Below are 26,810 nucleotides of genomic sequence, written 5' to 3' on the forward strand. Positions count from 1 at the left end.
GCATTGAACTACAGCTGGCCCCCCCTGCACTGCCAAACGCCCACGCGCGCACCCTTGATCATGTGACATATTAGTCCGACGCGACGCGACGCGTCTTCAATGGCAAAGCCTATTCCTAAATGCAGTGGAAAGTTGCTTACTACCTTTGTACGTCAAGCATAAAAAGACATTGTGTAATGTACTCGTAGTTTGATCATTTTAACATGTTTATCGTATTCCAAATGTAACCCCCTAAAGGCAGAAAGCGGGATACGGAGTAACCCGTACTAGAGAATTAAGGTGTTTGTGACATGTACGGAAGGGTGGGCATAAAATGGGAAGATACTGATAGACTAAGGAGTAATGTACAAAAGACGGTTCAAGTGTACGGGGGGTTTGTATTCGGTTGGTCAGTGGGAATGAGTAAGCGGAGGAATGTGTACGTCTAAAGGGATCGATCGAACATGCTGTATCAGCGATGTGCAGCAGCCTCCACGCTCTCGTGGCCAAAAATTGGCGGAGACTGAGATAGGTGCAGTATGACTGGAGGAAGGGGAGGGAGGACGAGGAAAGGCATGAGCTGCGATAAAGGGTAATGGTGTAGATGGGAATAGATATCCATGAAAGGTATTTGTTTCCTCCAAGTGCCAGAACGAAAAGATAAAAAAAATGCAAATCAAAAAAGCAGTGTAAAGCGAAAATGCCAGATCGAAAGTCGGTCCCATAGCGAGTACGAACGGAGAACCATATTTTATGCAGATCACTGGGCGGTGGAAGATCCAGAAGGACCAGGGGCGGAAGAAACGACGATTGTATCCCTTTTATTGCTATCAGGAACAATAGTAGCATCAGTTAACTCAAGTGTATGCTGTCCGCCCAATCTCGGAGTTGATGGTGCACTTCCAAACTCACTCTCCCCAGCACCTGCATCTGCATCAGTGAAGTATTCTTCAGCATCTGTGACGCTCCCAGCTCGTGCCCTCCCGGTCAGTGACTCCTGGGCGGTTGCAAACGTGAACACGCTAGCGCGCGACTCAGATCGGACAGACGACGCAGTAAGCTCATGGTACGACGAGGGCGGTGGTGCGGAGAGTTTGCCAAATTCCGAGACGGGTTGTGTCGCTGACGCTGCTGTCGATTTTGATGAGGATGCAGTACCCGATTTGGCCGTGTTTACATCATGCACAGCTGCTTCGGCGTCGGGGATGGCCCGTGCTTGCCCCGAGAGTGAGTTGTGATTTTTAGAGATGGAGGACGATGGGGCATTTTGTGGGGCGGAAGGGACTGAGGCAGCGACAGGATCAGAGGAGGGAGGAGGAGGCGCTGATGCAGAAGGTATTGACGGGGATGTCGGATCATTATTGGCGGTGCTGTTTGTGGATATTCCTGATTCACCGTTATCACCTGAAGGACTCGTGGAAGCAGCAGCAGCATCTGGTATACGGCGTGCGTTGCTCGCAGCGCGTAGCCTGGAAGGCCCTGCTGAACGAGGCGACACTAGAGCTTCTACTGAAGACTCAAAGTCCGGGGGAGGGACTAGGTCCAAGCGGGAAGAAGAGGCGTAAGCAATCGCATCAGCGCCGTAAGGGACTCCGAAACGCGCAAATGACTCCCTAGACGATATAACCTTCAATTGCTCCGCGGTAGGACCCGACTTCGGATACGTGAACTCCGAGCGCGTTACAGTATGTGTTAAGGGTGCCGATATGGAGTTTAGGGAAATTAGAGAGGGCGAGTTGAGCCGGTTAGAGTTGAGGGTATGGTTGGACCTCTGGCGCGATATTGTGCGGAACATGTTGACGCTGAGGAGGGAACCCGATCCTGAAGGCGTTGTACGATGGTTTGAAGTCGACGTGCCAGCGTTTCCATTTGACGGGTCTGCTCCATGAGATATATTTGATGAGAAGGTCGAATTAACAGACTCGTTACGGTTGTGAGCATGATGATGACTTGACATTGACATTCGATTTAGCAGTGTACGGAAGCCAGACCGCCTACCAGGTGTATGGTTCACGTCTGGAGGCGACGCTGCGCGTCGTGATGCCCGTGATGCAGTAGAGGGTTGCCTTGCGACTCTTGTATCCGTGATGTTATTTTGGATCTCATTTGGATCCACAACTTCATAATAAGCTGGAGCGTTGCCTCTGGGATCAGGAAGTCCGTCTGGAAGGTTACTGGTCGTGCGCATAAGGGAACTAGTCTCATGTGAACTTTGAGAACCTGCGTCAGCGCTAGGTCTGGCGCCATCTTCCCCTGGAGTAACATTTGGGAGACTCTGGAGGGAGAGATCGCCATGTAATGTATCATCTTGAAGTAATGGCATATCATGCGGTGAAGCAGGCATGGGCGAATATCGTTCTGCATTATCGTGCGAGAAGGCAGATTCATCCCGTTCTTCATCCAGGGAGGTCATTGCAACTGCCGTTGGCATCGTCGCATCCTCTGCATCCCGGCCTCTGCATTGTCATTCAGTATTACTAAATGTAAAGACATTGTTAATTAATACCTGAATATGACCAGCTCCTCTTCGCCAGGCTCTTTATTGTACGCGGGAAGTGAGGTAACCGACATTTGTGAAGGCGTTCTCCGAGGTCTGCGGGGCCTGCGAGTGGTCCTTGCAGCAGCAGCAGCACCACCAGCAGCTGGTATGTCGCCGTTAATCGTTCCTGCTAGTTGCTCGGCAGTAAGCTCTCTGGGACCCGTGTTGGCTGCACCGCCTACAGGACCTCCGACGGCGGCTGCACCGGAGAACGAGAACAATCGCAAGGACCTTCGCCAGGATGTTTTGCTCCATACCAATAGCGTAAGAACGAAAATAATGATGGCAGCAACGACGACGGGAACCTTTGCATGATATAAGTGTTTGCTAGAGCAGCGAGTTTGGTTCTTGCCTCACCCATATCTTGGGAGTCATCCCCTGGCTGATTTGCTGGTCAGCTCTTTTCGATATTGACTCTCCAGACTGAATTGGAGTGCCAGCGACGGCAACGGCGTTACAGACCAAGAATAGGCCGAGCAACGGTGCGGTTGCACTGTGCCTGGCAAGAGGGTTCAAGAGAGTAGAAAACTGAATCATGGCAGTAGTATACAGGTCATATCGTTCGTGACGCGGTCGTGGAGAAAACATGAAGGAAGAGAAGAGGACGGAGGGCCCGAGAGGAGGGCTGTGGTTGAGTTACATTTACCTCCGAACAGAGAATCAATTAATGTAAGCGTCGCTGACATTCCATTTCAGCCACGTGGTGCTCTCTTCAGCATAAATGTTATCTTTCTTGCTTATGTCGACTACTCTAAAGCTTTCAATTCAACTCCATCAGTACTTTCAGAAGACAAGTACATGTGGTACGCCAACCAGGCTTCCACAGCTGTCTACGCCTGCCAAAGACAGTAACGCCCCTAATTCCCCACAATGTTCCCTATTCCTACGTTTTGGCATGTTGGCAAGACAGAATCTCTAGCTCTGGATGACTGGTTCGCAGGGAGGAATATGCATGGAATGGTCGGAAGAGGCGCTAGACTGGATATCACGATATTTCCAACGCCGTTTACCCCGCCCTTGTTCCGTGTCTAATCATTTCTGCTTGCTGTTGACACTGACAAGATCAAGCCATCAGGAAAGAAAAGAGCCCTGGGGTAGCCGTCCCGACTGGTCCCTGGAACCATGGCCTACGAACAACGTAACGATTTCGAGCATCCTTGAGTAGGCAACTACTGCTCTTTTGCCTATCGTCAATCAGACTCTAGACTATCCCGGCAAGTCCTGGCCGCTGCTCAGCGATTTGTGTCGGGCCAATTAAATAAAGAACCACCTCGGGCTGTATAGACTCAAAATATCTCCTTTTTTCATGGGAAGATACGCGTCTAATCAAGTGAGCTGCCGTCAGCTAGCGTTCGCCAATAGTACTGCTGCAAGTCGCCATGTACTATGCAAAACTGCGGTGCTAGTGGCTCCGTTCGGTGAGAGTAGCATGCAGAAGCCATAGATGAAGCTAGTGGGGTAACCATCCAGTCGAGAAGTAAGAAAGACATGCAGAGAGAAGAAATCTGTGCAAGGACTTTGTTTAGTTTTGCGGTGTTCTCGGCCCCGAGTCCGAGGCACCAAAGAAGCGCGCTGTTGATCTACCATCTTCATCACTGACGCGGGGATGATCCACATTCACATCAAAAGTTTTTTTAAAACAGGGGCATTAGATTGGGAACTTGAGGTATAATAAAGTGTATGATACATTGAGTATGTTCCGCTATGGTACCGCCAGGATATTGACAAGGTTGAGGTGTAGGATAGAATGAACAGCGCGAAAGCAGAATGACTGCATAACCGAGAGCATGGTTAACACAAGACAGGCTAGAAAGAAAAGCGTAAAAATCAAACAAACGCAGCGAATAGCTCGTTGTGTCCCGCCATCAGACGCTCAAGTTTCTTGGTGAGCTCGACGCGACGAGTCGCGGTTTTGCGGTTTTCCTGAGCAAAGTCTTTACATATAGCGTCACCTTTTGGCCCATTGATACCCAATTGTGAGTAGAGGGTAGGGAGTAGATCTTGTGCGAGGCCGTCAACAAGCTCCGCGTCGATGGTGAGTGGGACGTAGTCGATGAAACGCTTATACGCGACTGGAGTGGGGTATAAAAATTAAATACAAGGTAGCATATCACTTTGACAAAGATAAAGTCTACCTTGGAAGTAAGCTCGCACAGCGGCCATGATTTCAAGAGCGGCTGCATTGCGATCATCCGCCTCTGAAGACGACGTCGTCTTTGTCTGTGCTTCATGGTTGGCCTCAGCGACAGGTGTACTTTTTGATGATTCGGCTGGTTCGATTGGTTTGAATGAAATCGTGTTACTGGTGCCATCACCAAATACATTCGGCCTCGGAATTGTAGTACCGAAGGCCGTTGTATTTGTGCTGGGAGGTTGAGGGAATGTGATTTTCAAGGGCGCCTTTGCATTTTTGGCGTGTTCTTCGCGAGCAGATTTATACTGTGCCAGGAACTTCGCCTTGTAATCCCTATAGTAATGTGTGTTCATTGTAAAGGGCCACTTCTGTTCCAGCTTTCGCTGATATTTGACGTGTTGCTCGGCCTTTGCGTGGCAAGCGTTTATATGCGCTTGGACGATGCCCCTAATGTTAAATAATTGAATGAGAAATAGCACACTTTCAACCTCTTGAGTGCAGTATGAAATACGCACCGAATTTGTTGCTCTAATTTTCCCTGTCCGAACTGGTGGAAATGGTCACGAACCATTTGCTTTAAATGAGCGCTGACAATGTTATAGGTCGATTTGACCAAAGCATCCGAAGGCGCATCCCACTGTTTGACAATATTCTGGATATATGTCCGCACAACGATAGGCGGCATATGGTCTGGAAGTTCGCGCGTGCGCGCCCTATAGATATCATTCAGTCCAAAGTAGACTTTCCCTGTGCATATATGACGTACTTTTTAATTCGTTCATTCACTTCGTCAAGGCAGATTTTAGGGGACGCCACGGCTTTTGAAGAGGCGAAACCCTCTCGAGTGTCCTCTTGCTCTTCACCGTGCAGAAAATCTGCAGGCGGGAGTTTTCCATTGAGCACGCGCGTTTCAAACGGCCAGAACTCCGGCGCGGTTGCGCGTATCGCCCGTTTGAAGTTTTCTTGCTCTGGGGTGATAGATTGGATTAATCCGGAGGGTGCTCCGAGTCCAAAGCCTTCGGAAACTCCTTTTACGCTCTGCGACACGTCCTGTACAAACATGTGGAGGAGTGTCAGAATCTCGCTCCGTGGGTCGGTTGAGGGTGGGGGTGCGAGACGTGAAAGTAGTTCGCGAGTACTTGCGATCGACTTTTCTAGCTCATCTTGGATTTCGGGCATTCTGAAGGTCGCACGTTAATTAATCGAACAAGATAAACGCTATGATTAATGAAACTTGCCTGCTGGAGATCAAGTCAGATAAGACGGTACTAAGCCTCTCCACCAAGTTTTCGGTCCCAAGGTACTTCCTGTATGGTTCTTCAATTTCAGACCATGGACCAGGCTTTTTGGAGAAGAAATCTTCTTCCAACTGCCGACTCTGTGCCCACGATAGTTTCATGTTCAGCTGGAACGAAGAAAGAAGCTTCACGCAGAACCAATTATTTTCAAGAGGCTCCCTTTCGTCACGGATGAATGGAATCCACGACGATTCCTCGCCTTGAGGTATACGGTCAGGTTTCGTTAAGACGCCTACGAAAATGCCATATAAATATTCAGAAAGAGAAGGGGAAAATGCTATTAGTAGACATACCGACTGTACGTTTGCCTTCAGGGTCATATTGTTTAGCTAGGCGGTGGGCACCTTGGTTTTCGAAGTCGGCTGTAAACAGGTCAAATTAGGTCTCAATTTGACGCCGGATTGAGCTTACTTTCACAGGCGACGGTCAGAAGAATGATACAACTAGGTTTCTTTATATAGGACACGACCATTTTCTCCACAAGGGCAATAGAAGAGTCTTCACCACCACGAGCAACGCTGGCGATAAGACCTGAGGACAATGGTCAGGAAAACAACAGCATCAAATGAAAGGTATGCACACACCTGGGAGGTCGCAGAATGAAAGGTCGGCGACATCTGGGCCACTTATCGAGAGCGTGATACAGTTCAGCGAGAATGCCAATTGTTTCGTAAGTTTTGTGTTGATGTCGTCCTCCCTTTCGTTCAAAAAGAATTGAAGGTCGAGTGATTGCTGTGGATTAAGAATGGCCCGCTGCGCACGACGGATGCGGTCTTCAACTTGGGACTTGTCATAGATGATGTCGCCGAACTGCTCGTTCCTCACTTGACCCAACGGTTTGCCGTTAGAGTCCGTGGTGATTCTTAAAGACACAATGCACTGCCACGGCGCGTCTGTTCGCGTAAGATGACATTCTGTGGGACAGCTGTTTGGCGTTGGGTGTGCGCCACTTGAGAATTTTTAGAAGGAGGACCAACAAGCGACAACACGCACCGTGTGCACGTTCCAGACGCCCGTGGCAGTGTGATGCCCGAGACGGCCTCGATGAGCGACGACTTGCCGGCGCTTTGGTTGCCTATGACGGCGATTTGTGGGAGGTCGATGTCTACCTGAACACTGCAAATAAAAATGTCAGGTCATTGAAAATTTACTTTCAGGAGAGCACACTAACCCTGTGTTGTGAAGCTTCTTCATAATGTCGAGCTTGCGGCGCATTTCGTAGTTGAGGCTCGAGGCAGACAACCCAACGCCGCTGGACTCATTGTCCCCGACGTCGTTGCTTGACTCTTCGGACATCGACATGGACTGGACGGACGAGCTCCTGGACATAGATGGAATATGGAGGGGAAAAGTGGTTCGAGAACAAGTTGCTCAGTGGTGGCTTGTTCAGGGTTGAAAAATAAGTGTTTTTACTATGTGTTACGTTACCGTCTGCATCGAGGCGATCAAGTCAGGGACCTTGACCACCTCTTCAAGACTTCACCACAACTACACGATGATATTAAATTAACGAGCAAATGATCATATTATAACACAAGGGAATGGTAGATTACAATGGAGATGGAGTAGTGAGTGAGAGATTACAAGTGAAAAGCAAATACACGCCAGCGGATCCAAACTCGACTATCAACCATGTGGTAAGAAAGAAGGAAAGAAAAAAGGTCACACAAATGCAGCGAATAACTCGTTGTGGCCCGCCTCAAGCCGCTCTAGTTTCTTCGTGAGTTCGAGTCGACGATTGGCGATCTTCGGGCTTTCTTGTGCAAATTCTTTACAAATTTTATCGCCATTGGGACCATTGATGCAAAGTTGCGAGACGAGAGTAGGCCAAAGGTCTTCCGCGAGACCAGTTACGAGCTCCAAGTCTATGGCAGAAGAAACGTTGTCGATAAAGCGTTTGTATGCAACTATAGTTTGAAGAGTTAAAGGCACGTAATTGAATAGTCAACGGAGGCGCAGTGACTAACCTTGGAAATAGGCCCGAACGTTGGCCATAATGACAAGAGCAGGTTCCATAGGATCAGAAGAAGGGTCATTTCCTGTTGTTGAATTATCCTGAACAGGAGTAGACGACGACGACGAGGTAGAGAAACCAGACGCATTAGGTGGAAAGTTGAAAGCAAGTTTTTCGCCAGTAGGTTTGAAGTTGCCGGAGGTTGGAGCAGAAGAAAATGTAGGTGTGGCAGGAGTGAATCCTGGGGCCGCCGAGGTAGTCCCGGTCGCCGACTTTGTCCAAGTATCTTGTTTGACATTTGTATTATTGAAGGCAAAGGAATTAGGGGTTGTGAAGGGGTGCGGAGGTGATGTCACCGAAGGACCGTCTTTCTTTGCCTTGCGTTGTTCTTCATGGGCAGATTGGTAAAGTGCAAGAAATTTCTTCTTATAATCAGTCAGGTGGTGGGGACTCAGGGTAAAGGGGCAATTTTGCTCAAGCCTCCACTGGTATTTGACACCAGCCTCAGCCCTTGCAAGGCAAGCACTTATATGCCCCTGAACAATAGCCCTGGATAGCATTGTTAGATAAGAAAAAGCATACTACAGGGTAAAGGAACCACATACCGCACTTGCTGCTCCAGTTTCCCATGGCCAAACTGCCAGAAATGATCATGGACCATCTGCTTCAGGTGTTTCACGATGATATCATGAACGGCCTTGATCAGAGCTTCCGATGGTACATCCCACTGCTTGATAAAAGTGCGAATGTATTCTTCAATGATGTTGTAAGGAACATGACCAGGTAACTCTCTGGTGATTGCCCTACAGCAACAATTACAGTTTAATGCAAGTTGGAGAATATGTGCAACAGTGCTAGTGAAACTTACTTTGGTATCTGAGCAGACACCTCATCAATGTATATTTTCGTAGGCAAACTGTTTCTCGCGAAAGATGGTTCCATAAACTCATCCCCTTCTTCGGAAAGAAGGAAATGTGCATGGAGCAGTCTGCCAGGGTTGGTGGTGCCTTTCTCAAAAGGCCAGAATTCAGGAGCGGTCCCCCGGATGCTTCTTTTGAACTTGTGTTGTTCTGGTCGGATTGACTGAATAAGGCCAGTCAACGAATTCGAGCCAGCCAATTCGGGGACACCTTTGACATGCTGGGTTACATTCTGCACAAATGTGTGAAGGAGATTTAGAATCTCCGAACGAGGATCAGCGGAGGGTGGAGGTGGGAGACGAGAGATCTGTTCGCGGGTGTTCGCGATAGATCGTTCGAGTTCATCTTGAATTTGAGGAACTCTGAAGTAATTATGAGACTAGCTCATATATCAGTCAAAAAGGGTACACACCGCGTTGAAATGAGATCCGAAAGCACAGTGCTCAACCTCTCCACCAAATTGGTGGTTCCGAGATATTTGCGATATGGTTCTTCGACCTCAGCCCAAGGAGAAGATTTCTTGACGAAAAAATCTTCCTCCAAACGCCTGGTCTCCGCCCACGATAGTTCCATGCGGAGCTCATGAGAAGAAGGAAGTTTGACGCAGAACCAGTTGTTCTCCAGTGGCTCCTTCTCATCGCGAATAAATGGGATCCATGAGGATTCTTCTCCCTGGGGTATGCGATCCGGCTTGGTAAGAACACCTATATGAAACAATATTCAGGTTTGTTCAATCATTTGTACAGCAATAAACCCACCAATAGTGCGTTTTCCTTCTGGGTCATGTTTTTTGGCCAAACTATGGGCTCCTTGGTTTTCGAAGTCGGCTGCATGATGATTAGCTTGACTGAGAAGAGTTACAAAGGTTGGACGTACTTTCGCATGCTACAGTTAAAAGAATGATACAGCTTGGTTTCTCGATGTAAGTCTCCACCATCTTGTTGACGAGAGCAATCGAGGCGACATTGCCGCCATTGCCAACACTTGCGATTAAACCTGGTAAAGATGATAGCACTGAGTGAGCTGATGAAATAATAACGAAAGAAAGGTGCAGCACCTGGCAGATCGCAAAATGAAAGGTCCGCAACATCAGGTCCACTGATTGAGAGCGTGATACAATTAAGAGAGAAAGACAGTTGATTATGAAGCAACCCTTTTACTGTGGGATCGTCATCAAGGAGGAATTTTTCACTGTTTATGTTTGGGTTCAAGATGGCGCGCTGCGCGCGGCGAATACGATCCTCAACCTCGGATTTGTCGTAAATAACATCACCAAACCGGACGTTCTTTGCTTGGCCCAATGGATTGCCGTTGACGTCTGTAGTTAGTCTTAAAGATACGACACATTGCCACTTCTCGTCTGTTCGAGTGAGGTGGCACTCGGTAGGGCAGCTGGGCGACAATTAACATCAAAAATTGGGTCTGTACGAAATGTAAAAAAAAATATACCGCGTGCATGTACCCGACGCGCGTGGAAGGGTTATTCCAGAGACAGCTTCGATGAGAGACGATTTTCCGGCACTTTGATTTCCGATGACTGCAATTTGTGGGAGATCGATATCTATCTGCACACTAAAACGCGAAAAAGTTAGAAAATAACAAGTCAGGTTTACTGAAGAACTCACCCTGTGTTGTGTAGCTTTTTCATAACCTCAAACATCCTGCGCACCGCGTAGTTGAGACTTGAGTCCGATAAACCAATACCAGTTGATTCATCTTCTTCCATCTCTTCAGAGACAGAGTGAAACGAGGGTGATTGGGGGATGATGGGTTGCATTGGAATGGGTTTGGGCGTTGGGGCGAAGAATTGGTTGTTGGAATACAAAATTGAAGCCCACTATTAAATAGTGGTACAGGTCAAGCAGGTTACATATGTGGACAAAGGTATTCATTGGGGCGCGTTGGCCTGGTTTCTTTCAGTGTCAAACGACGAACAATCCGACTAAAAGATAGAATAAGGGCAGCGAAAAGGAATTGTGGCTCTGCTTGGCACTTCGAGTTCAATTGGGGATGGGGATTCCATAACAAAAGTCGATAGTTCAATAGAGCGTTTATTAAATGGGAGTATAGAGAGCTGGGAATTGATAAACACAAAGAAACGTATGGAGTCAGGCTAGTCAAAGTACTCTGGTTGTTTTCACCGAAGAGAACATGACAAGAATAAACCTTTGCCGCGGTCTGTTTAAGGGCGGCCCGAATTCCCACGGTGTCTGTCAAACGAGGCCCGCGTTGTGACGGGGCGCGTTATTCACACGGGTCCCGGCACACTGTCGAAGCTCAAATGACTGGATAAAGTGGTCTATTCAAGCTCCGTCCTTCTACCTACTCTACCTACTGCTTATATACCTTACTGTAGTACATACGTCATAGATAGAATAATGAGAGAAATATCAAATACGAAACTTGTGGAAAGCGATAGAAAACTGTGTCGCTCCGGCACGTCCATGCCGGATATGCTCGGCATTCCCTATTAGGATGCCGCCGTCACATACGCCCTCCAGGCATTCCAAAGGAATGACTTATGTCGCCGCTTTCATGGGTGAACTCGATAGGGCAAGATTTCTGACACTCGATACCTTGTTTAACCAAAGAATCTGCATCAAAAAGGGATGTAGCAATTTTCTCCGGCTCGAGGTCAACATCTTCATCCTGAAGTTGGGCTGTCACGGTTTGTGCAAGTTGTGTCCACCCGCCCTCCAAATCTTCGGATACGAGGATTTGATTAACGTGTAATTCGCTCAGTTCGACATTAGTTCCTTGTGAGGCCGTAGTATCAATAGCAGAGTGGTCACTGTAACTGTAAATATCTGTGTTCAACCCTGTGTCTGCAATGTCACACATAGCCACTTCAACTTCCATGAAATATGATCCCAAACCACTGGCAGTCTGGTCTGTTGCTCCGTGGTGCTCATTCTCGCTATTACTATCGAGCTCACGGTCACGGTTGCTTACACTCGGTGACTCGTTATATGTAGACGAGATGTTTTGGCGAACATTCCTGCAGTGACGTCCGATATGCCCAGTTTTCCCGCATCTGTAGCATTTAATTTGGGCATTTCGGACATATCCGCTAGCTTTCACATTTGAATCCTGAGGTAAAGCTAACACCTTGTCTTCCTTGTCTTGATCTGAGTCATCATCTGTTCCCCCCGATGAAAGTTGACCATGATCACTGTCACTCGGCTCGTCGTCATTATTTACACCATAGTTGTTATCATGTGTCTTGTAGTCATATTTACCAGAAACATAGTATTGCTTATTGTATTTTATATATTGTCGTTGATTTCTTTCAATTTCATGCGCAACTTCATAGCGAGTAGCAATTCTAATGACTTCATCCCTGTTGGAGTTTCTCTTCTCACTTGTGTCACATGTCTTCCTCTTTCTCCACGCGTCAACCTCTGTCCATATTTGCCACTATTTGTTTCCTCGCCAGTATAGACTTGTCGTTTCTTAATTCTCGCATTCCTCAGTTGTTCACTCACTCGAACACTGAGGTATGTCGGTTTCTGTTCTCGTATACATAGCCTAGCACTGATTCACACCATTCGCACTTCTATAGATACGTCCTCTATAGGTAGTGTTCTGAATATAGTTGTTCACTCACTCGAACACTGAGATACGTCCTCTATAGACTCGAACAGGTTATGGGCCCCGCCTTCATGTAAAGGCGGATATATCTGTTTCGAAGAAATTCTGGTCTTCTTCGCTGTTCCAATAACTCACATCATACACACTGTCAATCTTTCACTGAACGTGTTCTACTCGGTTTGTATCTGGGTTAACACGCATATATCCACTGCACTGTATCTCACACTCTGGGATATCTCTTAGTCACTGTTAAAATATGGCCGCTGCTCTTACTGGTGGAAGCAGTGCCATAAAAATTGGCGATATTGAGCTTCTCGTCGGCGCCTCAAACTATGACGCCTGGCGTCGTGGAATGACCACGTTTCTACGAACAAACAACCTATGGGGATACGTCGAAGGCAACCCTAGAGCTCCAAACGCAAGGCATCACGATGCTCAGCAACTTGCTCCCCATGTTCCGCTCGTTGGTGCAACCGAAGCGCAGGAAAACGCTTATAATACGTGGAGTTTTAACGACATGAAGGCTCGCTCTCTCATAGAGCATCGCATCTCACCTGTGTCGCTGTCACTTATTCCATATGAAAAGTACAAAACTGCACGAGAAGTCTGGGCTGCGATCAAGCTGCTGTATGCGCGTCAGGACACAGCCAGCCAATTCCTCATCAAGGATCGCTTACATTCGCTGAAGTTGAAGGATCACAATGATCTCGACAACTATATCAGTGAATTCCAGCGTGGGCGAACAAAACTCATCGAGATGGGTGTACCATACACCGAATTCGAGATGGTTCACGGAATTATACGCGGTTTACCAAATCACGGCTCTTGGCAGCACTTCCAAATGCTTCTTACGCAGAACATGGAAGACCATATCGCTCGGCAAAGTGCAGCGAACCCGGATCCTCCTGATACCCTGCTGACAAGGACAATCTCGCGTCTCACTGTTGAATGCGCACGTTTGGCGTATAAGACTCCGTCCAATCGCTCTAACGGTCCAGGATCCGAGTACGTGAATCTTGTAAATGAAGCAACTGGCGTCCGCATCCATGACAAGAACCCGGATGGTGTTGTCTGCACTGTTTGTAAACTACGCTCTCACGACGCCGTGCACTGTTTTGCAAAAGGCGGCGGCATGGAGGGCCAAGGTCCAAGGGGAAAAGGGAAGGAAAAAGCGAAAATGAAAGATGTCGGCACACTGAAAACCGAAGTTGTTGCTGCAGTTGTGCCTTCCACTTCGACGTCGACATATGTTGAACCTTCGTTCTACCCAAACGACTTCCTCGGCGACTTATCATGCACCACCATTGAAGAAGTTTCCCCAGACACGCCACCACTTCACGATCTCACTGCCATGGCATCAGCTCTTGCAAATACAATCATTGATTCAGGTACAACTTCGCATCTCATCAAAGACCGTGCTTACTTCTGGACTTACGAGCCAGCTGCTGCACGAGACATGGTGACTGCCAATGCTGGTATTCTTCGCACTAGAGCAAGAGGGACCTGCTATATGCGCGTCTCCCTTAACGGTCAATCCACTGTTGTTAAGCTAAATGAATGCTTGCACTCACCCGACGCAACACTCAATCTGTTGTCGCTCGGTCGCATCGTTGCAAGAAACAGCAAAATTGGTTTTGCATCTGACGATGGCGTCTTCACGCTAATCCGCAAAAACCCACATGCCGTTATCTTCAAGAACAATATCATCAACAACTTGTTCTTTCTCAATGTGGAGTTCTTACCCCCTTCACCACCGCTTCCTCGGACTCTCGCGCCACATCCCGTCATGCCAGAAGTTGCACTATATGCTAAGGTCCCTGAAACCCTTGACCTATGGCATCATCGTATGGGTCACATCGGGGAAGCTGCAACAGGTCGTCTAGTGCACTCCGTGCTCGGTGTCTCCTTTCCCGCAGGAGATAAAATGGAACGGTGCGAACCTTGTATCATCGGAAAACATGCCAGGAGTCCTGCTCCCTCTTCAACGACTCCAAAATCTGACCATCTTCTGGCAATTGTCTACGTCGACGGCTGTGGTTCCTTTCCTGTGCTGACTCCACACGGAAAGCTGTACATGATCATTTTCATGGATGACTGTTCCAACGCCATCAAATGCCACCTGCTCGCTGATAAATCACAGGCCCTGGATGCATACCTGATCACAAAACGCGCTTGGGAGCGTAAGACTGGTAAATCTCTTAAGTTACTTCGCTTTGATCCAGCTGGAAAATTCACCTCCAAAACCTTCCTCGGGCAACTGGAACTTGACGGCGTCATTGCAGATGTGATTCCTCGTGCCGAGCACTGGAAAAACGGCAAAATCGAACGTTGTTTGCGAACGTTACTTCCGCTTTGGTATTGGGGCAAAGCCGCTCTATGCGCTGCGTATCTGTGGAACCTCACTGTTATCTCTTCTCTGCCCAAAGATGTCACCCCGTTTGAAATATTTCAAGAGCGCAAACCAAACATTTCGTACCTTCGTGTGTGGGGGTGCAGGTGTTTTGCGCATGTGCCGCTTGATCTTCAATCCAAACTCGGTGCGAAATCTGTGGAATGTCTTTTCATGGGCTATCCACCTTCAGGAAGAGGATACAGAGTTCGTTGTCTGTCAACAAACCACTTCTTTGACTCGGGATCGGTGTACTTCAATGAGAACATTCCTTATAAAGCGCGCCTGCAAATTTCAGAAGAAGAAATGGACTACTCTTCTTTCCCTTTCCCACAAGATGTTCACGACAACGTATCATCTCAACACCTAATCGGCTCTCTATTGTTTCTCCAGATGAACACACGACCCGATATAGCTTACGCCGTACAACTGCTGTCACAACACTGTTCCAACCCTTTGCCTCATCACTTCATTGCTGCAAAACGCGTGCTTCGTTATCTCAAAGGCACAAAGTCCCTTCGTCTTCACTATGGCGGTTTTGTTTGGTCGATGGCAGGCGGTCCCATCTCTTGGTCCTCAAAAAAGCAAACCTGCATTGCTTTATCATCCACCGAAGCCGAGTATGTCGCTCTCACTCGCTCTGTACAAGAAGGGATCTGGCTCCAACAGGCCTTCAAGCAAATCTTCATTCCATGTCCTTCCCTACTCATCCTATCAACCGACAATAACGGCGCAAAATCCCTTGCTGAAAACGACTCAAATCACGGAAAAGCCAAACACATTGACATACGCTACCATTTCATTCATTCTCACGTAGAATCCAATTCTTTTTCTATTTTACATATTCCAGGTATTCTTAATACTGCAGACATTTTCACCAAGCCCCTCGCCCGTGTCGTCTTTCAAGGTCATGTCGACAGACTCGGGCTCGCAGCTCGCTGAGGGGGGCTGTTGGAGTTTCTCTTCTCACTTGTGTCACATGTCTTCCTCTTTCTCCACGCGTCAACCTCTGTCCATATTTGCCACTATTTGTTTCCTCGCCAGTATAGACTTGTCGTTTCTTAATTCTCGCATTCCTCAGTTGTTCACTCACTCGAACACTGAGGTATGTCGGTTTCTGTTCTCGTATACATAGCCTAGCACTGATTCACACCATTCGCACTTCTATAGATACGTCCTCTATAGGTAGTGTTCTGAATATAGTTGTTCACTCACTCGAACACTGAGATACGTCCTCTATAGACTCGAACAATCCCACGTGTTTTGCTCGTAGTCGAGTCCTTCCTTCCAAAGGGCGGATTGTAATTCAGGTTTCAATCCGTTCCACAAACGATCTACGCGTTGCGAAGGAGTAGACTTTCCCACAATGCGGAATAAAATCAATAATTCGGCAGCATACTCAGCCACAGTCATTGATCCTTGAGAAAACTTCTCGAGTTTCTTTCTTTGTTTCAGTCTGTAATCGGGTGGGAAGCAATAATTATAAAGTTCAGTAAAGAATCGTTGCCTGTCCCAGGAGTCTACACTTATGGACACCATTGTAGAGTAGAATTTGTATGCTTTTCCGGCGAGGTAATCAGCACATTTCACTACTTGATCCTGGGGAGGTAATGCAGCCTCTTTACAAAATCTGTCACACTGAGTAATGTATTTGTAAAATTTCATAAAGTCTGCGTCGCCATGATACTTATCCGGGGCTGTAGGCGGTAACGGTTTGAATCTCGCGGGATTTATTATGTGTCCCTCGGTGTCCAACGGTCCCAGTGCTCGGGCGCTTAACTCGGCGTGCTCCTTGCCGCTATTACCTTTCGGGTTGGCCAGAAGCTGTCCGAGTAAACTTTCCGCGGGTAACTGGTTGCTAGGCTTAATAGCCTCTGTCCGTCTAGCCTGCGTTTGTTGACGCGCCGCTTGTGTGATAAGATCTTCGACATCATGAGACATGGGAGTGGTGGATATACCGCGTCTCTCAGTTTTCGGTTGAACTTCAATGGATTGATATCGTCTCGTGTATACCTTCTTCATTTCAGTGAGTTTCCTTTCCATTTCCTGAATTTGTAAGTAATCATTATCAATTGTAATTTCCTGCGATTCTTCGCGACCGTGACTGTTATCGGAGTCCTCTGGTGCACGGGAAACCTCAAAAATGCTACCATTCATATTAATGGCATTCTCAATTCTACTTAACCTATCCATCAAGGATGTAATGAGTTCCTTAGTTTCAGTAACAACAGTCTGTGCATCATTCACAGAGCTTCTATAGACACTATTAATCTCAGTGTCTACCATATACCTATTAAAACTATTCAAGCTTAAGCTTCTACGAGCGCGCCTGGCTGCAGCGGCTGCGCTCCCGGTGTTGTTTGGATTATTCCCGCGGTGGTCATCCCGACCACGCGCGCCGCCTTCCTCCATTCCGGTAGGCAAGGCTTCCTGCTTGGGGTCGTCACCTCTCGAAGCAGGGGGATCCCGGTCAGACCCCGTGGTTGGCACGTCCCTGGCGGCCGTATGACCCCTCGGTGCTCGACCACTCCTCAACGTGGCTCCTCTAGTAGCCATGGTCTGAACTAATAGCAAAGTTAATACACAAAGAAAGTCCGTCACGACGTACCTGGTATCCTCGGGTGATCAAGCCGAGGGGGAACGCAATGGTAGATGTCGGCGACGGCGAACGCGAGTTAGAGAGAGTAGAGTAGTGCGATGAGAATAGACGAGAGTCAAAAATATGTGACGGGGCGCGTTATTCACACGGGTCCCGGCACACTGTCGAAGCTCAAATGACTGGATAAAGTGGTCTATTCAAGCTCCGTCCTTCTACCTACTCTACCTACTGCTTATATACCTTACTGTAGTACATACGTCATAGATAGAATAATGAGAGAAATATCAAATACGAAACTTGTGGAAAGCGATAGAAAACTGTGTCGCTCCGGCACGTCCATGCCGGATATGCTCGGCATTCCCTATTAGGATGCCGCCGTCACACGCGTATGTTTGCGGACTTGAACAACACATCGTCGAGCACCCATGATCACAGTCTAAAAGTGTCCCTCGACTTAATCAGTCAGAAATCATATTTTTATTTTGGCTTTCAAGGGCCCGCTCAATATGATGAGTTGCCGACACTGTTCCATAACCCACGCCCTCATCGTTCCATGTGGCTTCATTCCGTCACGGATCGTCTTAAAGGAGGGAAAGACGTGTTATCACGACGTCCGTGGGTGAAGGTATACATCGACAACATGACTTTTCAGGCTAGAAATGCTATCGCTCGCTGTTGTTCACATGGCACACAGCCTGACTATTAATGAACTTGCCACGAAATTGCTCGTCTTGTATTTTTACGGTGTGGGGCTAACGTTTCATCAAGGATAAAAGGAACGTCGAATGGTGTGGTACGACCTGATAGATCGTGTGAGGTCTTTCTGTGTGTTCTTGGCTGGGAACTATGGTGTCCTTCGAGCTGCGTCGACTAGTGGGCCTCCTCGTTGTAGCTTACCCGCTGCTCACATCGGCCGCTCCCCCTCCTCCCCCTCCCCCTCCGTCTCCTCCATCTCCCCCATCTCCCCCAGCTCCTCCTCATCCCCCTGCTGCTGCTGACCCATGTGCTAAAATTGCTGGTCTGACTTTTGTTCCTCCTGCTGATGCATTGGCATGCTACAAGGCTTTCCCCTTCAACGAAACCCTACGCGACAATGTCATGACTAACATGGAACGGGTGTTTGACTTTTTCACCTTTGAAGATTTCTACCTCAACTCTCCTCCACCCTTCCAGGAGTCGACCAACAATATTCGCGCGACGCTAGCCAAGATTGGTTCTACCAAGTTTGCGGTATGCATCCCTCGGTTCCCTTGTTGTAGAGAAATTTATTCTGACTTTGGAGCGCTCAGACCGACTATGACTTCAACAAGGCACTCTATGATTTCACTACCCAGTTGAATGATGGACACACGCGTATGTGGTGCTCTGATCATGTCCGTGGCATCTCATCTCATATACCATTTAGGCTATTTCCCGGCATGCTACAATGCGTTCCAAAATATCCTCCCCGCACCCGTCGTTAGTCTGGAAGAGGATGGCGTGCAGAATCTTTTTGTTGCCCCAGACTCGGTCGAGTTCATATCTCTCCTCGGCACAAACTACACTGGCTTCTTTGACAAGATCAACTTTGACTGGAAGCGTCTTGCAGGGGCGAAGATTGTCGAGATTGAGGGCCAGAACCCCTATGACTATGTTGATCTCATCGCTCGTACTGTTTCTGGAAATTATCTCGACCATGGTGTGCGTGTAAACTCGGTATTCACCAGCTACCGTATTTCTGGTGGTGTCTTCGGGCAACGAATTGGAGATCTTGCTGGGCCTCTTGATGTCACCCGTACTTCACTGAACATGAAACTTATTACGGTCAATTCGACGAAAGTAGAGTCGGTGGAAATCCCTTACCTCGCTGACTTTATCGGTGTCGACTTTACCGACAAAGAATCATTGTAAGTGATTCTTATGATGCTGTCTCTGTGATGCTCATACTATGATTGTATAGCTGGGCAAACAACTGCGCTGCTGACGATTCTACTAATGGTGTCGATGTCCGTGGGCAAGTTTCTAATGGGCCTATCAAAAAGTCCCTTCGCAAGCAGCCAAAAGCAGATATCATTGACGGGCGCCAAAGTCGTGCTATCAACCTGCCTGACCCATTTTTGCCTACCGCGCCTCCTCTCGACGGATCCGATGATGCCATCAAGACGTTTGTTCTTCCAGATGGCAAAACTGGTGTTGTAAGTTATATATCTTTTTGTTGTAACGCTAGGTACAGACAGAGTATATCTAGATGTTCGTCGGGACGTTCTCTCCCAACGACTTTGACCAATTCCAACTCGACACGGTCTCCAGCGTCAATGCGTTGAAAAAAGCAGGTGTCACGCAGCTCATCATCGATTTGACGGGCAATGGAGGTACGTCTTCCTCAGTCGACAGCAACATGTTCTAGTATGCTCACCACATACCCAAACGTGGACAGGCGGCTTCGTGTGTCTCGGTCAGTTCCTGCACCAGTTTTTGGCAGGTTCCCAAATTGGCTACCCGTAAGTCCGCTTCGCCATGAAACCCATATCCATGAGTATTAGGCTTTTTCCTGATTGACTGACGGTAAATGTTGTATCCTTCTTTTTTGCATGTCCGCGGCATGTTCTGGCATTTCCTGTCAATCAAAATGACAAATATATAGGGGCTTCGAATCGACGCAACGCGCTAATCCGCTCGCGCAGAAGATCGTCGCTGCGCATGTGGCCCTTGGAAATAACAGTATCCAAGAACTCTTCTATAATCCTACTCAATGTATGCATTATTTTCGTATCCGGCGGTTTTTTTGGTTGGAGGGCTGACGTTGTGTGGCTTGCAAAGGGGCTTTCTTGAACGACACCATTATGCCTGTTACGTTTGACTACAACAACCCTTCGGCTCCGTTTGTGGTGAATGGAAAGAGCGACCCTACGTCTCAGCGGTTCCACGTGAGTCCCTGCCCAAGATAAGCGCGTAGACAATGGAGCTGAAATGCGTTTGAATATAGGATACTTGCACCGAATCGTTCTCGCAGGCTATTCCGGAGACTCCGCCGTTCGATCTCAGGTTCGTGCTCGTATTTTATTCGACTCGATCGTATACTTTGTCTAATCCAGTTTGTTGATACATTGTGCCACATACAGCAAAGTCGCCATTGGTTCGTTTCGGTTCACATTCTCTTTTACATACACATCTTAATTTTTTAACGCATTTACCGTGACATACACAGTGAGCAACGGGAACTGCGCTTCGACGTGTGCGATGTTCAGCACGCTCATGTTCGAGCGGCACAACACCAAGATCGCCGTGTTTGGCGGTAAGCCGGGCGAGAATGTCGAGTTCAAGGGTATGGCTGGGAACCAGGTCCTCGAGTGGGCGGATTTGGACACTGAGATCAAGTCTGTCGGTTTGAAGGATGTGAGTGGCTATTTTTCTATTTCGGCGGATGACTAGAGTTTCTGACGGTTTATTTTTCTTTTTTCTTTTTCCCGCTTCGCTTGTTGGGTCGCGTTTCGTTTCGTTTCGTTTTTAGGATCCGTTGGCTCCGCCTGACCTGTGAGTTTTGGTTTTTCTGTTCCCCGTTTCAGGAGAGCTGGGCTGGCTCGGAGTGAATGAGGGACTTACTGACTAAAAATGACTCTTTTCAATCGTGCCGCTTGCACTACAGGCTTGTCAACTCCAACTTCCGGTACGTCGTGCCCGTTAAAATACGCTTTTTTCGGGATTTATTGAATGCTGAAATATTTTTTTGGTTTTGTTTTGGGTAGTCATAACTGGCGCACGGGTAAGCTGCGCCGCCTTTGTTCGTTCTTGTCGGATGAAATTTGTTGATCTTGGATCTTGTGGAATGTTTTAGCTTGGAGTTTCCTTGATGAGACCAGGCCGATTGGTATGTGCAAATTTTTACATCGTGTGTGCTTGGGTTGGCCAGGGCTGACGCGATGAAATGTAGCTTATGTATCGGAGCTCCCGTTGTGTACGTACCTTGACTTTACGTTTTTGCGTCTTTTTTCCGGTCTGTATTGGCTTGCTGACTATGTATGGTGGTCTCTATGCAGTGCGCTTCCCGTACACGAAGGACACGTACAATAACCCGCAGAATCTCTGGACATTTGCGTAAGTTCCTCCTCTTCCTCTTCCTCCTCCTCCTTCTTTTCTCTCTCTCTTGTTTTTCTCTTTTTTGTTCTTTTCCTCGTTTGTTTCAGTTCCTTCTGATTACAATATTCCGATATTGGAATCGGAGTTTCATGCGGCACCCTTACACCAAGCGTTGGCGGGATACCATTCATTTTACTAATATTCCTTTTATCGCGTTATTTTCTTACAGGGCAACCAAGCTCTTCACGTAGGAGCTGCGTAAGCTCAATCACTGGTACCCAATTCGAGCTGGTTCGTGGATGTGGTTAGTAAACCATGGAATTTTGGAATTTGGGTCGGAATTGTGTATTTTTGGAATAGGGGGTGGGTGTGCCAGGGAAGGAGAACGGCGCGTGACCGCGATGTGTAAATTATGCGACGCCCCTAAGCGCGTCTTGGTTCTCGGCAGCTCGTACTTGTGTGTTGGAGACTGTTGGAGAGTTCTGATGCGGTGTGGGGGCGGGGAGGGCGGGGACAAAAAAATGAAATGTGGGTTGTATGTATTGATAATTTGATATACGTATTGGATATTTATCTTTGATCTTTCTTTTGCAATGGACATGGCGTCGTCTTGTGTTTTGTGTTTTGTATTTTGTGTTTTAACGTTTAAGCTCTTGGATCTGGTGTTTGATTGGGCGCGGTAAGGCTTGAAAGGTAGGGTACCAGCTCGAGTCCCGACGCGTCGTAGGCGGTTTTATTTGATTATTGATTTTTTTTGGTGGTACGCTATCTATAAGCTCACTTTACTTTACCTTTAGCTTTACCTTTACGCGTCGGATCCCCAGGAGGAAATCCCGTCATTCCAGGAAAACATCTTATTTAATTTTCATTGATGTGCTTTTTTCTGGCTTTCCACCGTTTGTGTGATGCGTATACTTACGTACTGTAAGCGTTTATTGTGCCCGGGCCTCAGGCATGCCATTCGTGAGGTCGTCGAGACGAGACAAGATGAGCCTGAACCTGAGCCTGAGTAATAGCGATGGATGTCTGGAGCAAGTCAGTAGGTGTTATATTTATCTATGGCATAGGATAGAACAGAACAGAGTAGCCTGAGGACAGGATAGGAAATAGGAAATAGGATATAATTTGAACTTGAAGTCCAGCTTAACCTACGTCGACTCTCGAGAAATTAATAATTATACATACGCAGGGGATTGACTTGGACTTGGACTTGGAGTGGGAGTGGGAGGAAGAGTCCATTTGGCGCTTGGGGCCGGGCAGCCGACGTCGTCCGATGTCGATGTCGATGTCGATGTTTGATGCGACGTCGAGTCGAGTCGAATCGAGGTGTTGATGAGAGATTTTAGATGATTATCGATTATCGGCGGTTGCTAGTCGTCGAAATCGAAATCGAAATCAAAGTCTATGTCGATATCAAAGTCAAAGTCGGATTCCAATCCGACTCCGGAGCTCGTACGAGTCTTAAAATACAGAATACAGGATACAGATACTGTAATAAATATTCTTCCGGTCCCGAGTCCCGAGTCCCGGTTCACTGTTCTTGTCATTCATTCATTGTCAAATGTCAACTGGCAGTCAACGAGCAAATGGTCATGCTCAAGGAGCAGTCGTCGAGCAAATGGTCAACGAGTAAACGGTCATCAGTCAACGGTCAACGGTTAATGAGCACTGGTACTGGCATTTATCAAAGGTTAAAGGTCACGGTTAGTTAACGAGCGGTTAAACAGAATAGTCGGTGTTCACGATTCCAAGTCAGAATACGCAGGCATACTTTATTACAGGCTTTTTTGTTGATGCCAGCCTGAGATGGACTCGGACAGACTATCGTGAGTACTGGGACTCGGAGATGATCATGCGGGTAGACGAATATCATGATGCTATGGTCTCCGAATGTGGCGGATGTGTAAAAAATGAGATGTTGGATTTTGAATCAGCAACGTCAGTAGATGGGATTTGAGAGGCGAAGGAGGGTCTTCGGGAATCTGAGTCGGAGTCGGAGTAGAATATGAATGGATTATAACTTGGGCCTTGAGGCTTGTTCAACTGTTATGTCTGCTCTGGTGTAACGGCTCTGGTGTAACGTTTGTTAGTATGCGTGTATGCCGGATTTGGTCGAACTTGAGCTTGATGTTGGAGCCTGTAGGCGCTCGTTTACTTTGATTGTTGATAGTGTTTGATCTTTATTTTTTGATCCTTCGATTCTTTGATCCTTATTTTTGATCCTTTGACGCGTATGTGTATGTATCCACAAGACTCAAGACACAAGACTCGCTCTCAAACTCAAACTCACATCCACCTCAACTCAACTCGACTCGACTCGAAGTCTCAGATTCCAGAGCCGAAAACGCCAATATTGAATTTGAACAAGTTTCCCCAGTGCCCAGTGTCGAAGCCCATGCTGTGTATCCCGATTCTGATGCTCGCAGCTCGCTAAACGCTAAACTCTACGTGTTAATTTCTAAACCCAGCCAAACTGAGCTCGGCTCAACTCTGGGCTCTGGCTTGATTTCAGTACTTCGTCGTCGTCGTCGTTGTAGTATTTCGCTTATTTATCGGTTATTGATGATGGCTCGCTAATGCGAGCTCAGCTGGTCAAGCCTTGAGGTGAAGGAAGATGAAAATGGAAGATGAAGTTGGAGATGTAACGAGTAAACGAGTAAACCTGTGCACGGAGCCGAGCCTTGGATACGGGACACCGAGGTGCGGAACACGTTAAGCGGACTCGGACTTGGATGCCAGTGCGGGTGTGCGTGTGTGTGTGTGGGGTATGAATACAGCATTGCAAACGCGGTCGCGGTCGCGTCGCCTTTGGGCCACTATCATCTCATACTCGTACTCTCATACTCGTACCCATCCAAAACTCAAACAGTCTGGTTCAAGTCGAGTTCTTGAAGTACACAACGTAAAGTGAAGTCTGTCTTGGCACTACAACTAAGTACAAGCCGGCGGCATCTCACCCTCGGCAACACGGCAGGCTGCAGGGATGTCACATGGCTATGGAATGAAATTTGAATGGAATTGAGGTTACTCGATTTGGGCATGGGCGCTCTTTTTTGAGAGCGTGGGAATTGGGATTTGGGGTTGTGGGAGTTTTCTTTTCTTTTCCTTTCTTGAATTTTGCTTTTTTTCTTTTCTTTTCTTGAATTTTGCTTTTTTTTGGGTGGGGAGGGAGGGAAGGGAGGAGGGAGGAGGGTTTGACTTTGAGTTGGAATTGGAATTGGGAGTTTTGGAATGTGGGATGAGTTGGAGGTGGAGGCGGGGGTGGGATTATGGATAAAACACTGCAGGCAACAGGCAACAGGCGAGGCGGTTGGAGGAGAGGATAACCGTTCTTATGATCATGTCGTGTCGTGTTGTTATACTATTCCTATTCATATTAAAACTTTAGTTCAAGATAAGTAGGGTTGATAATGATTGTATGTATGTATGTGTAGTGGTGTTATGTTATGGCAACCGTATGTACGTACTACCAGGTACTACTACAACACGAACTGACAAAACGAGAGCTGACGAGAAATGACGAGAAATGACAAAAACGCGGACTGCTGTTGCAAGTTCAAAGGTTCAAAGTTCGAAGAAGCGAGGGAAGAAGTATATTTAGGACATCGCATTCCACTCTATCCCACTCGACATCCACTCGACATCGTCGGCATAGCGACTCGAGCTACACATACAGTCTTGGCGTTATTCCGGTGCATTATATCCAAGTGTGATCGCGGTATCGCGACATGTCGGTAATGGGCATGTGGGCATATGGGTAATGCGGTAATGGGGTAATGTACGCGTTTGATCCGATACGCGATCGTGGCGGATGTTTACATACACATACACAAGTTCAAGTGCGAGGTTCGTTTTTCTTCCATGTCTTTGGGGCAGTGGCTTGGTTGAATTAATTTTTTGGATGTTTTGGATGTTTTTGGTGAGAGGTTGGAGTTTGGGTTGTGCTTGGCTCCGGGAGAGTGTGCACTGTGCCGACATGCTAGGACACGACGCGACGTACGACATGTACGACACGACATGGGATGAGAGGACGTGAGATGACGCGGTGCGAAAGCGAAAGTTTGCGTTAGGGAATGCGTTAGCGAATGCCGCAGAATGGGCGACCCTGGTTGACCCTGACCCTGAGCGTGAGGTGAGCCTTGAGGTGAGCGCGGCAAGTAAGTTCGGTTCGTTTGCTTTTCTCGGCTGGACATGTTCCAACGTTCCAACGGTAGTGGTTTGTTTTCTCTCGAGCTTGTTCCGTTCGTTTCGTTCGTGTTGGTTTTTACGCGTTTCCCTTTGCATTTCGTTACCTTTTTCATTTCATTTCATCGCTTTTCAGTGCTTTGCTTTTCTTCCCATACCTTTTTTCGACTCTTTGTTGGAACTTTACAACTTTCGCCTTCGCTTTCGACCTCAGTACTCTCACCCCCACTCAACACTCTCACTCAGTACCCAGCTCTTCAAATTAAACCACCCTCGGACCTAGGACCTAGGAGCTCGGATTCGGAATCGGAGTCGGAGTCTCGGACCTGACCCACATCCACATCCACATCCATCCACGTACCCACACATTCTCTTTCCCTCTCTCACTCACTTACCAAGTTTTCTTCTCCGACATACCCACGCACACGCACACGCACACGCGAGGGTAATTGTCAGTCGCGGTCGCGGTCAGCTGGTCTGACCTGTCACATTTCACATTTCACATTTCACATTTCATATTCAAGCCGAGCACTTGAAAACGAGACGTTATTTCAGGAGTTGGATACCCCGAGGAGCAAGGAATAAAACCACGCACGCACGCACGTACACCGACGACGATACGAAAAGCCGGAGACAAACAACGCACAAACCAACGCACAAACCAAAACCAAAAACAAAGCGGTTCGAATTCGGATTTGGAAGTGAACCAATTGGATTTTACATTTTTTAATTCGGATTTTGGCTTGTCAGGCTTGACACCGTCTTGTCAGGCATCTTAGGCATCCTCCCCTCATCCTCGTGTTCGTGTTCGTGTTCGTGTTCACGTTGAACGTTCTTTGTTTACCGTTTCCCGTTTACATCGACTGTTGCCGTTGGCTTGATTCTGCTTACTGACCTTCTCGCCTGACGGTTCTCGAGTGGGGTCCCTGCCTGTGGAAACGCGCTTATTCTTTACTCTTTACCGGTGCGGTTGCAGTTGCAGTTGCAGTTGCAGTTGCAGTTGCAGTTGCAGTTACTGTGTTATCCCTGAGGTTGCTCTTGCCGTTACACTCGCGGTTGCACTTTGCGCTTATACACGGCACGGCACACTCCAGGGGCAAAGCTTAAGCTTAAGCTTGATCTTAAGCTTACTCCATTTCTCTTTCTTTATCGAGCTTTAACGTGCT

The 26,810-nt window shown here is 47.6% G+C and overlaps 6 protein-coding genes across 6 annotated transcripts; 1 reads left to right on the forward strand and 5 right to left on the reverse strand.

Annotated features, from left to right (window-relative positions):
• Window positions 1-739: 739 nt before the first annotated feature.
• On the reverse strand, window positions 740-3,106 carry JR316_0013272 (uncharacterized protein; the record flags this gene model as incomplete). The annotated part of the gene is made up of 3 exons (XM_047898884.1): window positions 740-2,435; window positions 2,486-2,823; window positions 2,876-3,106. The coding sequence occupies 3 exons, from the start codon at window positions 3,104-3,106 to the stop codon at window positions 740-742; spliced, it is 2,265 nt and encodes a 754-aa protein (XP_047742432.1).
• Window positions 3,107-4,345: 1,239 nt separating this feature from the next.
• On the reverse strand, window positions 4,346-7,279 carry JR316_0013273 (Interferon-induced GTP-binding protein Mx2; the record flags this gene model as incomplete). Its single annotated transcript, XM_047898885.1, has 10 exons — window positions 4,346-4,590; window positions 4,654-5,099; window positions 5,168-5,365; window positions 5,419-5,832; window positions 5,891-6,182; window positions 6,244-6,312; window positions 6,362-6,481; window positions 6,535-6,875; window positions 6,944-7,066; window positions 7,122-7,279. 10 exons carry the CDS (start codon window positions 7,277-7,279, stop codon window positions 4,346-4,348), a joined length of 2,406 nt encoding a protein of 801 aa, XP_047742433.1.
• A 333-nt stretch (window positions 7,280-7,612) lies between these two features.
• On the reverse strand, window positions 7,613-10,601 carry JR316_0013274 (Interferon-induced GTP-binding protein Mx; the record flags this gene model as incomplete). The annotated part of the gene is made up of 10 exons (XM_047898886.1): window positions 7,613-7,857; window positions 7,918-8,453; window positions 8,510-8,707; window positions 8,773-9,186; window positions 9,237-9,528; window positions 9,583-9,651; window positions 9,701-9,820; window positions 9,882-10,216; window positions 10,274-10,396; window positions 10,450-10,601. The coding sequence occupies 10 exons, from the start codon at window positions 10,599-10,601 to the stop codon at window positions 7,613-7,615; spliced, it is 2,484 nt and encodes an 827-aa protein (XP_047742434.1).
• Window positions 10,602-11,308: 707 nt separating this feature from the next.
• JR316_0013275 (uncharacterized protein) lies at window positions 11,309-12,072 on the reverse strand (the record flags this gene model as incomplete). The annotated part of the gene is given in 2 exon segments (XM_047898887.1): window positions 11,309-12,046; window positions 12,064-12,072. 2 exon segments carry the CDS (start codon window positions 12,070-12,072, stop codon window positions 11,309-11,311), a joined length of 747 nt encoding a protein of 248 aa, XP_047742435.1.
• Window positions 12,073-16,040: 3,968 nt separating this feature from the next.
• JR316_0013276 (uncharacterized protein) lies at window positions 16,041-17,360 on the reverse strand (the record flags this gene model as incomplete). The annotated part of the gene is made up of 1 exon (XM_047898888.1): window positions 16,041-17,360. One exon carries the CDS (start codon window positions 17,358-17,360, stop codon window positions 16,041-16,043), a length of 1,320 nt encoding a protein of 439 aa, XP_047742436.1.
• Window positions 17,361-18,249: 889 nt separating this feature from the next.
• JR316_0013277 (Peptidase S41 family protein ustP) lies at window positions 18,250-21,710 on the forward strand (the record flags this gene model as incomplete). Its single annotated transcript, XM_047898889.1, has 18 exons — window positions 18,250-18,633; window positions 18,693-18,756; window positions 18,809-19,289; window positions 19,343-19,577; window positions 19,631-19,754; window positions 19,820-19,883; window positions 20,027-20,136; window positions 20,203-20,309; window positions 20,369-20,427; window positions 20,478-20,518; window positions 20,591-20,778; window positions 20,894-20,916; window positions 21,029-21,049; window positions 21,129-21,145; window positions 21,218-21,250; window positions 21,314-21,337; window positions 21,420-21,477; window positions 21,689-21,710. The coding sequence occupies 18 exons, from the start codon at window positions 18,250-18,252 to the stop codon at window positions 21,708-21,710; spliced, it is 2,055 nt and encodes a 684-aa protein (XP_047742437.1).
• Between the last annotated feature and the right edge of the window lie 5,100 nt (window positions 21,711-26,810).

This window comes from Psilocybe cubensis, chromosome 13 (assembly GCF_017499595.1).
Source record: "Psilocybe cubensis strain MGC-MH-2018 chromosome 13, whole genome shotgun sequence".
NCBI lineage: Eukaryota > Fungi > Basidiomycota > Agaricomycetes > Agaricales > Agrocybaceae > Psilocybe > Psilocybe cubensis.